At 44.6% G+C, this 14,118-nt stretch overlaps 1 protein-coding gene across 6 annotated transcripts in view; it reads right to left on the bottom strand.

Moving 5' to 3' along the window:
- The window catches only part of EML6 (EMAP like 6), a 174,812-nt gene that overhangs the window by 14,223 nt on the left and 146,471 nt on the right, over positions 1 to 14,118 (bottom strand). For 4 of the 6 annotated variants that reach the window (XM_083604732.1, XM_083604734.1, XM_083604730.1 and 1 more), the window contains 9 exons: positions 11,532 to 11,610; positions 7,827 to 7,956; positions 7,363 to 7,461; positions 4,711 to 4,731; positions 4,153 to 4,326; positions 3,625 to 3,833; positions 2,965 to 3,122; positions 2,493 to 2,607; positions 568 to 756 (listed from right to left, as the gene is read on the bottom strand). In XM_083604732.1, the coding sequence (XP_083460858.1) occupies positions 568 to 756; positions 2,493 to 2,607; positions 2,965 to 3,122; positions 3,625 to 3,833; positions 4,153 to 4,326; positions 4,711 to 4,731; positions 7,363 to 7,461; positions 7,827 to 7,956; positions 11,532 to 11,610 (1,174 nt within the window). Of the gene's footprint in view, positions 1 to 567; positions 757 to 2,492; positions 2,608 to 2,964; positions 3,123 to 3,624; positions 3,834 to 4,152; positions 4,327 to 4,710; positions 4,732 to 7,362; positions 7,462 to 7,826; positions 7,957 to 11,531; positions 11,611 to 14,118 lie in introns of those variants that run through there. The other 2 variants (XM_083604731.1, XR_014545789.1) reach the window with 2 other exon arrangements.

The following is a 14,118-nucleotide window of genomic DNA, read 5'->3' as shown; positions in this document are numbered from 1 at the left end:
AACTCTGTGATGTGTGAAGAAGTACCTCATTTCCTACAATATCTGCCTGGTAGCTTGATTAAAACAGCAGGTTTGCAAACACAGTGGATTCAGATCCCTTGATATACAGCTCTGGATTTCATTCCGTTGGCAGTAGAGCCGGTTTGAACCGACTGAAAAATGTCCCGACGATCTTTGTTAATCAGATAATCTGAAATGCTTTACATCTTTACAGCTTGCTTGGAAAAGCCCTTAAATGTATATAAGTAATAATGATTAGTTGTGATAACTGGAGGTTTGCTGAAGAACCTGGAGTTCCAGAGACACCTTTGCAAGTCACCAGGCATGATCCAGGCAAAGTTAAGCACATGTGGCTCAAGTGAATCTAATTTGTACTCAACAGTTCACCAGTAAAATAGGGGTTATGTTAACCCTCTGCGTAGAGTTGCTGTCAGGGCAAACACAAGAAATTATGAAGCATTTTGGAAATGAGAGGTGCAGTGATAAATTCTAAGCTCCAACAACAGCAGTAGCCTATAATTTTCCTAAGTACACTGAAGGCTTCAATTCAACTGAAGCAGCTCTTACTTTGTCACAAAGGTCCCAGATCCTTGCGGTGCCATCATTACTAGCAGAGATGAAGATGTCTTTGGAGGGATGAGTAGCCAAGCCCCAAATCTCTCCTTCCATGTGGCTGTCAATCAGCAGGTTAGAAGCACCATTTTTTTCTCCAATTTCAATTATTTCTCCATCTTTGGTTCCCACTAAAATTTTGCCCTGTTGATATTTCAAAGTCCAAGTCAGTATTTATGTATTATTATTATTATTTTAAAAACTCTACTTAGAGAAGCATGAATTTCAAAAGACTGCTGCATTTCCCCCACATATTATTATTATTATTCATTTCATTTCTATACTGATTTTTTTTTAAAAAAAACCCCGTCCAAGTGGCTTGCAACCTACATTAAAACATCAAATAAAACAATCCAGAATAAAACATTACTGAAGAAAGTCAAACATAAAGTATACATTCAAAGCAACGTAATTAACAGGAAACTAAAATATTATCTCAAGGATTTCAAAATAAAGCACTGCAAAGGAAGCCAACCACAGAATGCACATGTAACGTAGCAAAGTTAACAAAAAAAAGTCTGATCAAAGGAAGAGAGAGGAACAGGAAGTACTACATGCTCCTTCCTCTCTGGGGAGGAGGGGATGATATCACAGAGAACCCTCTCTACCAATTGTATTTCTATGGTCTGAGTATCTGCCTCTTTAGCAACACATCTCTGCGGACTTAGCCCTTTCCCATGCTCGCTAGCAAGAATATGCATTTGTTAGGTTTGGCTGCTAATCTCCCACACATGGGAGCTGTGAGGTTGTTCCAACAAGTTTCCCCACCTACCCACCAAGATGTTAAGCAGATGCAGAGAATGCTGTGCTACTCACAAGAAATTCTGTCCCTGCAGGAATCTTGGGCTTGAAGGTGGGCTCTGTGTCTAGGGGGCTGCGCCTCCTCTTTCTATCAACACACTGCCTCTCCTTGGGAGACAATACTAGCTCAAGTTATCTCTCGCTTGGACTACTGCAATGCGCTCTATGTGGGGCTACCTTTGAAGGTGACCTGGAAACTACAACTAATCCAGAATGTGGCAGCTAGACTGGTGACTGGGAGCGACTGCTGAGACCGCATAACACTGGTCTTGAAAGACCTACACTGGCTCCCAGTACATTTCCAAGCACAATTCAAAGTGTTGGTGCTGACCTTTAAAGCCCTAAACGGCCTCGGCCCAGTATACCTGAAGGAGCGTCTCCACCCCCATCGTTCTGCCTGGATGCTGAGGTCCAGAGCCGAGGGCCTTCTGGCAGTTCCCTCGCTGTGAGAAGCCAAGTTACAGGGAACCAGGCAGAGAGCCTTATTGGGAGTGGCACCTGCCCTGTGGAATGCCCTCCCACCAGATGTCAAAGAGAAAAGCAAGTACCAGACTTTTAGAAGACATCTGAAGGCAGCCCTGTTTAGGGAAGCTTTTAATTTTTAATAGGTTATTGTATTTTAATATTCCGTTGGAAGCCGCCCAGAGTGGCTGGAGAAACCCAGCCAGATGGACGGGGTATAAATAATAATTATTATTATTATTATTATTATTATTATTATTATTATTATTATTACACCAGATACTCCTCCACCTCTGAATGCTTCTGCTGTGTCAGATGCGGCTGTGCTCTGCTGTCTCATCCCTGCCATTCATCACCCTCTTCCCCAGGTGTCCGCCACTCGTGGCCAGAATAAGGAAACCCAGAGGGAATCAAGACAGATTGTCTGATAGATATTCAGAACCACCTGCCTCAAACATCTACTTGTTCCTACCCATTGGAGCTTCCTAGCATCCTTTTCTCCGTAAGCGGAATCTCTAAGTGCAGATCGCTTTTTATTGTTTTGCTAAACGCTCGATCTTAACAAGAGCCACTTGCGAGGAGAGCAAACGGCAATGCATTTTGTGTATCTCACGTACTTTGCCTCGGCACACCGAACGGACACACTCCACAATCTGCCCTGTCTCAAGCTGAAATGCCCGGCAGCGTTTCATCTCCTGATCCCACAGTTTCACAGCACCTCCTTCTTTCGTCCTGCGGAGGTAAAAGTATGCAGGATGTCATTTAAAATAGCTTCCGCGTTCCCTTTAAAGGCTGGCTGTGTCTTTCCTGCAATGACTGCAAGGCATCTACATGTCTGAAAACAAGTAGTAACCCCACCCACGCCACCCCACCAGGCTGGGTGCATGTTTAGCATGTTTTCAGATGCACGAATGCCCTATAATTAGCACAAAAAATGCAAGCGACCAAAGGTGGAGATGTATTTTGTTGCAGCATGCAAAGCAGATTTTCTTCTTTGGGAATTAACAGTGATTTGAATTCCTCTCTGAAGAAGTGGAGCAATTGTCAAGCGGTGGCAACTGCAAACAGAAACAAGTTATAGTCTCTTACGGTCTTTCTTTCCCTCCAGTGACAATGAGTCCATCGCGAAGCGTTGTGTACATTGTAAAGACGGGCCCAGTGTGAGCTTTTGCCACCAGTCTGATTAGAAAGTGATCCTTCCAGACATAAACATCTCCATTTATGGCACCAGTGAAAGTAAGGTTATTCTGAAAGAAACAGTCATGAGCTGTTTTGTAAATGCCATTCATTAAAGGACTCTGTTACTTCTCAGCATAACTAACCACAATCTTGTAGGTCACAGATTGTCAGCTACTTGGACCAGTGCGCTTTGGCATCTACCCTGACCCCTCATGAATGGACAGATTCCATTCTGAAGTTGGTGCACTCTAGCAGAATGTCTTGATTCCAATACGCCTAGTTATACAAACTTTGGTCAAATGGGTGGGAAACGTTGGATGTGGTTTGGATGGACCTGCTTAGCAGCACAGGATTTCCTTGTTACCAGAGGCTACAGAAATGAAGAAGCAACTCAAATCATTGAGATAGAAGTGAGCAATTCTGCAGCCTGTTTACTTGTAAGTAAGTCTCTTTCCTTTCAGTGGGACTTACTTCCTAGGAAGTAGGTTTCAGACTGAAGCCTTAGTCATGGGGGGGGGGGAATATCCCGCCTCCCTGCTGAAAATCCCACAAGTAAAAGTACAAACTCACCGCTCCAAAGGCCACAGAAAGCATGGTTTGCATTTTGGCATCTTCCAACGAACCAATGACTCCCTTTTTATAGAGCAAAGCGCTTCCAGCCAGAGTCCAGAATTTCATGTGTTTGACTCCAACAGAGACAAACTGGGTGTCTGAATCTGGACGGAACTCTACCACAAAGATCCTTTCTAGGTGGCCTCCTCTGCTTGCAATTTTAGCACCTGCGGAAATCGAAAGGGAGCGGCAAATCAGTAAACACAACAGATGCATCAGTGTTTGTTAAAAGCACCACACACACTTTTAAAAAGTTGTTTTAACATTTAATGTGTGGCTTTGCCTCTAGAATTCGTGGTTCTTCTAACTACCATATTGGCCCGAATATAAGCCACACTTTTTCTCCCAAATTTCGACCGTGAAAAGTTAAAGTGTGGCTTATATTTCCCATGCACCCACCCCTTGAATTTTAAAGGTGTGTCTTAATTAGCGGGTGTGTCTTCTCTTCAGGCCAATATGGTAATAAGAACGAGACTGTGTACTCACCTTCCTGCCATCTCCACACTGTGATTGTATGTTCAGGATCAACTCCCACAGACACTAGGAGCTTGCCAGTAGCGCTGAAGTTGACGTAATTCACTCCTTTGGAATGAAAGCAGCGCAGCATAGACAAAGTCTGCTTAGTCATAGCATCCCATATGTGGATAGAAGGGGTTGTACCTGATTTATTTTAAAAGGAATGGGGAATTAAGAAAGTTTCATTTAAAGTCATCGATCTTGAGAGGCAGGTGCATTTTATCAACAGTAAGGCAGCTAAGACGAAACCATCTGCAGCCCTCCCCGAGAACCACATGTAGTAATAGCTCATGGAACACACATGAGTGGATTGGGGGGAGAAATATCAGACTTCATGATGGTAGACATGTTCTAAAATGACCATAAGGAAATATTCATGGAAAGATGCACAAAACCACACACAAAAAACCCAAACCTGCCCATGTTCAACTTGTATCTGCAGCTGACATAGATACAACAAGAGGAGGAGCATGAAAAGGACCTGACGCGACTTTTCTGACTAGGACTCACAGGAGAGGAAAGCCTTACCTGGAAATTCTGTCATATCACCTGCATGGTGTGGGCAATGGCAAATGAGAAAGCACCAAGGGAAAACAATAGCGGAAATAAGTCACTGTTTCTAATGCTGAAGCGTTCAACATCAGCACCAGAAGGAAGGAGCACCAAATAAAAAATAAGTTTTAAACAAAATCAACATGAATATGGATAAATAAACAACAAAAACAAAAGAAAGGCAGGAATATAGTTGAATCATATATTCAACGTAATGCATTTCTGCTGATACCTGTAGAGAACCAAAATTGCCCCAATGCAGTGGGTTATTCTGCAAAAGAAGAATTTCCAGTGCAGACTGATGGAAATGTAACACTGGCTTTCTCTTCACTGCTGCCAAGAGATCATGAGCCAGTCTTGTGAATGTAGTTCCCCACTTCCCTCTCAGCAAGTACCCTCTGAACCACAGGAATGGAAAACACTGGAACTGACCTTAGCTTCTGTTAATATTAACCTGATTTTGACCCCTACCTTAGAATCCTAGAATCTTACGAGTTGGAAGGGACCAGGGACTCATCTAAAGCATCCACGACAGATGGATGTTTAAAACTATGTTGTTAAATACTCCAAGGGAGGATCTACCCTCATGGTTTCTAACGTTAAGGAAGGGTTAAGGAATGGTTTTGGTAATGGCGATGGACACATTGAGGTCCTACTTTTTACGTTCATAATGTGTTATTACCTTGCCTTTTTACTGCTTATTTTTATAGCTTTATACTGCTATGTTGGTAAAACACTGCTCATACGCCCTTATGTAGGGTTTTACCTTTTTAATTTTTTTTACTCTATTTAAACTCCAACCCCCCTTCAATGTATTCAAGGGGTGATGTTCAGGGAGGGAGGAAGAATTAAAATGTGGAGCAGAGCAACCAGCGACAAGCAGGAGGGAAAGAAACAGTGTTTTGGAATAGGGTGTGGCCGGGTATTACTTATATCTGACTCCCCCCCTCCAAAAAATACCCCCAAACCCCAAGGTAAAAAATGTTTTAATTAACAAGTATGCCCCATGACGTTTTAGAACGGCATTATCTAATATTGTTGTAATAGGGGGAAATAATGTTAAATAGGTCCATGTAGATCCAGCCCAAGTTGTAAAATGATGTCAAACCCCCTACACACACACCCATGATGTCAAAACATTGCCATGCCCTGCTCCACCACCCAAGAGAAACGGAATTTTCCACCAGCCAACCAAGCTGCCAACACAGCCAGCCAGAAAATATTCTCAGTTCCTTAAATATTGCAAAAAATATCGTGTGTGTTTAGATTTACTTTCCTGATGGATATTCACAAAGACAAGGGAGGAAAAGGATGTTTCCTTTCGAAACGTTGTCAAGAGCCTCAAGCCTAATATTTCATCGGCAGGAGAAGTTTCTACTTAAACCTCTCAGTTTGTGAAGTGCGATGACTGTGTTAGGCCCCAAATCATCTATCTGCATGCAGGTAGTTTCAAGCTCTTAAAGAAACACAGGCGTTTTATTAGGTAGCTATAAATAGAGAGTTCCAATGGAATTGCTGACTGAGACTGAATGAGAACTGGAGTTCCTTCCATGTGGCAGGTTAATGAGAAGACAGCGAATTAAGGAAGCCGTGGTAAATGGCAGCACACCAAACAGCTGTTATCCAGAGATTCCCCAAAGACACGCAGGGGCTATTTTGATGATAGCTTTTTGCTTGGGTAATATCAAAGGTGCTAGCTAGAGAAGAGGACACATTTTGCATGTGAAAACTGTCAGGGTTAATGCCTAGCATTGCCTATCGAATCCTATCTCTTTATTACGGTCAATTACCAGTATTCAAAAGGGAAACTGAGGTCCGAAGAGATGAAATAGCACCAAACAAAGCACAATCGAGGACTGTAGCAATGAAATAACTTGCAGCTGTATCATAGTATAGAATGCCAGGCATAGAAAGCAAAAATTAAAGTTTGCTAAAAGGAATCAGTCCTCGGTGGGTTTTGTTTTACATGCAGCAACATAGCATTTAGACCAGGGGTTGGCAAACTTTTCCGCTGGCAGGCCGGATCGCCCGTGCGCAGGAGCGCGCGGGTGCGCTTGCACCCGTGCACATGTGTACACCGCTCTTCCCTCGCTGGCTTCTGGAGCCATGGCGGGGGAGGAGAAAGCCCTGGCTGCGTCCCGGAAGTCAGTCCCTGTGCGGAGCTAAACCAGCATGGGGAATGACCGAGCGGGCAGCAAGGACCGGGGGCCAGTTTAATGACCCCCTCAGGCCGTATACGGCCCACAGGCCCTAGTTTGCCGACCCCTGATTTAGACACTCTGGAAGAGGGAGATGCGTTCTCTCCAGATTCACAGGGATGTTTCCCTTGACTATTTGCCTGAGACCTCAGGGAGTTGCTACATGTCTGAGCAGAAAATTCTGGCCTAGGTGGTGACCTTATATTGGGTTCGGAATGAAGATGCCCATCCAATAGCAGGGTGGGGGAAAAATAATTCAGGAAGGATAACTCTGTCCAGTTTCATACTCCCTACATCTAAACAGAGGGCCAGCATCATAGAATCATAGAATTGTGGAGTCAGGAGGGATCCCAGGGCTCATCTAGTCCAGCCCCCTGCAATGCAGGAATCTCAACTAAATACTTTACTTTTAACTTGACTATGAACCTACCAATCTGGCTGGTTGCCACCACGTTTTTGTACTTTGGGTGCTGGTTGACTGTTAGGCAGAGGATGTCATCTGTATGCTCCAGGTAGAAAGTCTGGCTTCCTATGCGATTCCAAAGAAACATTGGTTTTAGAATAGGAATTGAAACAGAGGCGATTGCAATATACGTACAAAAAGTCAGTCCTAGAAAAATGAACTTATCTGAAGAGGGGAAAAGGAAATTATCACTTCCATTTGCATAAGAACAATTGTAGCTTGATATAAGAATAGCTTTTAGACCATTTCAACAATGATTTATGCTGCAATCCTAACTTTGCTTATCTGGAAGGGTGCCCAACTGAATTCAACAGGACTTACTTCTCAGCAAACCTGAGTTAAGATTGCACTGTTAGCGATTTGGCATAAACACCTGTTTATGCCATACTTCATCATCTATCCATTATTTACTCAAAATGTCTTTGAATTACCTGTGGAAAGGTTTTGAACTATGCATGCTGCAGCAGTATGGAAAATAATATCAGCACCATCGTTGAGGTAATGAAGGTTGTTGCGACAATCGAATCCGCGATACCCGAAAACATGGTCTAAAGCCAATTCCTAGAAAGAAAAATGTACCAAGATAATAAGAGGGTTATATGCTACTTTTGGTGAACACTTCTTTTTTCCTCCTCAAAGGAGACACATCAGCAACGACATTTTAAAGAGAGACATTTTCTCCAGCCACCAACCACAAAAAAGTAAAAATCAGAGAGGAACAATGTCCAAATTGTTCTGATGCTGATAATATTTGCAAAAGTTTATCCAAATCATACAAAGAAATTCTGAATCAATAAGCAACATGCAATTTTTAAAAAATGGTTTGCAGAACATTAACAAATATTTACCTCATTCACAATAAAGCCAGTTCAACATCGTAAGAAATAAAAATTGTAAAGTAACAGCTTGACAGACACTTCTTGCTCTTCCAGAAGTGATGGCACCAGGTTTTCTCCATGCTATTCTCATCCTTATTAGTACTCAAGAAGCAAAATATAAATCCCTATGCCACAAATCTATTGATAAGTCTTCATGGGATGAATGCATGCGAGTTCAACTACATGTGATGCAATGCAAGGTACTGTAGCTTTTCACTTGGCATTTACCTTTTCATAATAATAATAATAATAATAATAATAATAATAATAATAATAATAATAATAATTTATTTATATCCCGCCCTCCCCAGCTGAAGCCGGGCTCAGGGCGGCTAACAACAATCAAATAATCAAACAATCAAATAAACCAACATTCTAAAAATATTTCATTATAAAAATTAATTAAAATCAAGTTGATGGCAACCATTAAGCAAAACTCTGTGCAGGTTGCCAGAGGAGAAAGTCAGGCTGCGCCCTGACCAAAGGCCTGGTGGAACAACTCTGTCTTGCAGGCCCTGCGGAAAGATGTCAGGTCCCGCAGGGCCCTAGTCTCTTGTGACAGAGCGTTCCACCAGATTGGAGCTGCAGCCGAGAAGGCCCTGGCTCTAGTTGAGGCCAGCCTAACCTCTCTGAGGCCTGGGACCTTCAGGATGTTTTTATTTGCAGACCGTAGGTTTCTTTGTGGGGCATACCAGGAGAGGCGGTCCCGTAGGTACGAGGGTCCTAGGCCGTATAGGGCTTTAAAGGTTAAAACCAGCACCTTAAACCTGATCCTGTACTCCACCGGGAGCCAGTGCAGCTGATATAGTACCGGGTGAATGTGGTCTCGCAGCGAAGACCCCATAAGGAGTCTCGCCGCGGCATTCTGCACCCGCTGGAGTTTCTGGGTCAGTCTCAAGGGCAGCCCCACGTAGAGCGAGTTACAATAATCCAGTCTGGAGGTGACCGTCGCATGGATCACAGTGGCTAGGTCAGGGCGAGAGAGATAAGGGGCCAACTGCTTAGCTTGGCGGAGATGAAAAAATGCCGCCTTTGTTATAGCTGTAATCTGCGCCTCCATAGAGAGGGAGGTATCGAAGATTACACCCAAACTCTTAACGGACGGTGCTGGCACTAACTGCACCCCCGCAAGAGATGGGAGTTGCCCCCTCAATCCCATATCGTCCCGTCCCAGCCAGAGGACCTCTGTCTTCGAAGGATTTAACTTCAACCGGCTCCCACGTAACCATCCAGCCACAGCCTCCAGACATCTGGTCAGTGTGTCTGGGGCCGAGTCAGGATGGCCATCCATCAACAGATAGAGTTGGGTGTCATCGGCATACTGATGGCAACCCAGCCCAAAACTCCGAACAAGCTGGGCGAGGGGGCGCATAAAGATGTTAAAAAGCATCGGGGAGAGAATCGCACCCTGAGGCACTCCACACACCAAGGAGTGGCGCGATGACAATTCCCCCCCAAGCGCCACCCTCTGTCCCCGACCAGAGAGAAACGAGCGCAGCCATTGGAGGACTGTGCCCTGGATCCCCACGTCGGCAAGGCGGTGGTCTAGGAGTTCGTGATCGACCATGTCGAAGGCTGCTGACAGGTCTAGAAGAATCAGCAGCCAAGAATCATATTGTCAAAGGAGAAATTACACATCTAAGGGCTCATCCAAACCTATCTTTGCTCCATACTTCCTAGGCAGTGGTCTGGATTTTTCAGTTCCACATCTGAGCAGACTTTTTGTTGTTGTTGTTCCAGTGCTTTTCTGGGAAAAACTGCGTTCTACTGAACCTGCTAAATCAGAGCAAATGCCATACATGGAAAACCCAACTGCTGTTTGCTCTGATTTGACTTGGAGCGTTAAAAAGGACTTTGACAAGCTGGTGGCTGCCTTTCCAAACATGACTCTAATTTGGTCAATGCTCCTGGAAAAACGTGTGTGGCGTAACAGTCTTTGCCCGGCTGCCGCTAACAAGGCCGGGAAAACTCATGAACCGAGCGGTGACTCGGAAGGTGGAAGAACTGAAGGACCGGGTGATTGCGCACCTCACCATTACATTAGGCAAAAGAGGCCTTCTTCTGTGCTGATGGCGTACATCTTTCCAATCGGGGAAATGATGTTTGGTTGGCCGTGGTCTCTGAGGGCATTAGAGGCTGGTTGCAGGTGTGAGGGTATTGGCAGCAAGCCTTCAGCTCAAGTGGCGGTTAAAAGGTAAAGGGACCCCTGACCATTAGGTCCAGTCGTGACCGACTCTGGGGTTGCGGCACTCATCTCGCTTTATTGGCCGAGGGAGCCGGCGTACAGCTTCCGGGTCATGTGGCCAGCTTGACTAAGCCACTTCTGGTGAACCAGAGCAGCACACAGAAATGCTGTTTACTTTCCCGCCGGAGCGGTACCTATTTATCTACTTGCACTTTGATGTGCTTTCAAACTGCTAGGTTGGCAGGAGCAGGGACCGAGCAACGGGAGCTCATCCCGTTGCGGGGATTCAAACCGCCAACCTTCTGATCAGCAAGCCTTAGGCTCTGTGGTTTAACCCACAGCGCCACCCACGTCCCATCGAGTGGCAGTTAGGTATTGGTAAAACCTGGATTGGGGGAGGGGAGGTGTGGCCATCAACGGCTCCTCCATTCTAAAGGGTATTCCGCTAAAGGAATCCGGGGGTCATGGTTCCTGTCCAAAGCCCGGGTGGAGTCTAGGACCATGGCACGACCTTCCGCTGATCCTGGGGGGGCACTCTGAGTTGACGTGCATCAACAGGACTCTCCCTACTGGTGGTTAACCCTTGTGAGACTTCCTGCAGGCGGGCAGGAGTCAGATATAGTCGGTTCAATTCCAATGCCTAAGCCAATACCGCTCACATTCTGTAACCAACAAAGTTGTGGCCTAAATTTTGCCCATTAACCTAAAATATGGTGCCCACATGTTATTTTTCAACACAAGGGGGAGGCCTAGGGGGTCTTGACATGCAGATGGCATACATGGAAAACACAAATGCTGTTTGCTCTGGCAGGTAGCATTATTGGAAAAGCTGACACAAAAATTGAAAGCTGCAAGAGGCCAATAAGAAATTCATTGCAACTGCATGTGCAAATTAAACATTTTGCATGGCTTGTGGAGAAGAGCATCAAAAACAAACAAAAATCACTGAGGGCAAAGACCAGCTTGTTGCTTGTCCGTAATTGCCATCGCACACAAAAACTCCCAAACCAAAGCAAAAACATCATTCAGCCCAGGTTGCAATTAGCATAAAACAACGAAGGATTAACCCTGACCTCAACCAGTTTCCTTTTTTTATTGATGTTATTCTTTTGCAGTTTCTCAGGTTGAGGAGCAGCTCTGCTAACTGGAGGCCTGAAAGAAGCACAACGAAAACACGAAGATCAGCACACATGAATGGGTAAGAAATAACCTACTGGATAATGAAACTAGCTAGCTGGAGCCTGGGCGGTGTATATCTCGCTGTCAAGGGTTTGAGATTATCTATGGTCAGGAGAATGAGTTGCACTCTGCCATGTTATTTCAAAATCACACTGGAGTGAATCTGAAACAACGCCAAAGGTGTTTTGGCTAGCATATGAAAGGGTCCCTTACGTATAAATGTCAGGAAAGGCGACTGATTTCATAAAAAAGAAAGGAAGAAATCTGCACCAATCCCAAGGGCTCCTGCTCACTTGTATGTAAGCTACATCAAAGGCTGCTCTGACCATCAGGAGTGGCTTCTGAAGGAGCTGGGTATGTTTAGCCTGGAAAAGAGGAGACACGATAGCCATCTTCACATATCTAAAGGGCTGTCACTGGAAGAGGGAGCATGCTTGTTTCCCCCCTGCTCTGGAAGACAGGACTCGAACCAATGGCTTCAAGTTACAAGAAAGGAGAGTCTGACTAAACACATTTTTTTCTGACAGTACGAGCTGCTTGACAGTGGAAGAGACGCCCTTGTGAGGTTATGGACTCTCCTTCCTTGGAGGTTTCTCAGCAGAAGTTGGATGGCCATCTGTCTTGGATGCTTTAGCTGAGATTCCTGCATTGCAGAGGGTTGGACTAGATGACCCATGGGTCCCTTCCAACTCTACAGTTCTGTGATTCTCTGATTCTCTAGGAGAGGGCTGAGATGGCAGGGAGAGGATGTGCACATAGAACACAATGTGTGGCCTTTTGCCTCCTAGCCTAAGGCCACAGCTCAGTGGAAGAGCGTCTGCTCTGCATTCAGAAGGTCCCGGGTTCAATCCTTGTCGTCCCCAGGTAGCAGAGGTGGACTCTGGGCTCTCGGATTTCAGCGGTGCCCCGTGCAACATTAAACTTTGATACCCCTTCCCTCTTATGCTCTGTTCTACAGCATTGCTGCGGTGCCTCCTGCAGCATGGCACCCAGTGCGTCCACAATGGCCGCGCCACCCTAAAACCGCCTCTGCAGGTAAGGCTGGGAGTGTCCCCTGTCTGAAACTCCGGGCAGTCACTGCCAGTCAGTGAAGACAATATGTAGCTAGATGGGCCAGTGGTCTGATTCAGTGTAAGGCATTTCTAAGATGAAACTTTTCTTGATCTTTTAAAAAATAGGAACACAAGGAGCTGCTTTATAGCACTGATCCAGCATTGTCTGCTCTGACTGGAAGTGGTTCACTAAGGGCTCTTGTTCACTCTCCAAGAAGGGACTGGGAGTGGATGGAATCTTTGCAGATGCTTTTGAAAAGGGGGAAAAATCCACAGCTACTCTGTCGTCTCTGATTGATTTTTCAAGGACCCAGCTGTCAGCATGAAAACAAGCGCTGCTAATTCAAACAGCATCTCTGTATGAAACGAAGAAGGCATGAAGAATAGAATTTTACCATGTGCAATATAACTGGACGTTTATTGACTCTGTGATTTGTTTTTAATAACGCTGTGTGTTGTAGACATCTGACCCAAGTGACTTCTGAGTCCTCCTAGAACATGACTGTGTTTTCTGAAAGATTGGTTGCCAGACGAAGGCAGAATGTTTTTGTTAGTGAGGGCTTGGTTTTCTATGTTATTTACTGAGCATTTGTTTGGGGGTAATAATATCTGGCTGATTTTCTGTCTTTGCTTTGTTATGTAAGGATCAGCCAGCGACATTGACTCATAATTCTTTGTCTCTACTGCAGTAGCAATTAATGCCTGCAAAGTAAACAACTATAATTATTGGGGTGGTGGAAATAGAACAGAAAAGACAAATACAATGAGCTGTCAGATACAAAGCCCTTATTGCTGGCTTCTATAAATACTGCTACTCTTTCATGCAAATGGAATAGAAGTCTATGGGTTCTTTCAGACATGGGCTTAATATTATGAATAAACCACTGAGATATCACAAATAGGATGCTGGCAACAATGCGTTGTTTTTTTAAAAAAAAACTTTATCTGATTTCCCTTGGAAAGGATGAATCTGGATTAAATTGGGGGGCAGATATGGGCTGGTGTTTCGGTAACAGTGGTGTTAGTACTTGCCGCATGCATGCATTTTGCAGAGTCCACTTTGGGTTGCAAAAAACGTGCATGCAATGAGAAACACCGATCCCAAAATTAACACCCATCTTGAAGACGGTGGAAGATCCCTGCACAGATTGGGTCTTTCTAATCTTAAACACAAAGAAGAATTAGAATAAGCTTGTTAATAAGAGACCTCTTTTTTTCTTTTTGGCCTTCAGTGACCTGTTAAAGAGTCCTGGTTTCTTGAACTTCAAAAAGTAGTTTGAGAACAACTTTTTAGGAGCATAACTTTCCAACCACAGGAATTGGGTTGTTACACACAGTGCTCAAATGATGGCAGTAAAGATTGGGGGTGCATAATGACATGATTTAAGTCTTACCACTTGACTCCTTCCAGTTTTAGTAAAATTATTAC

This window comes from Podarcis filfolensis, assembly GCF_964270895.1.
Source record: "Podarcis filfolensis genome assembly, chromosome: 3".
NCBI lineage: Eukaryota > Metazoa > Chordata > Lepidosauria > Squamata > Lacertidae > Podarcis > Podarcis filfolensis.
Note: the sequence above shows the minus strand (reverse complement) of the source record. Positions and strands in the feature narration are given on the sequence as shown.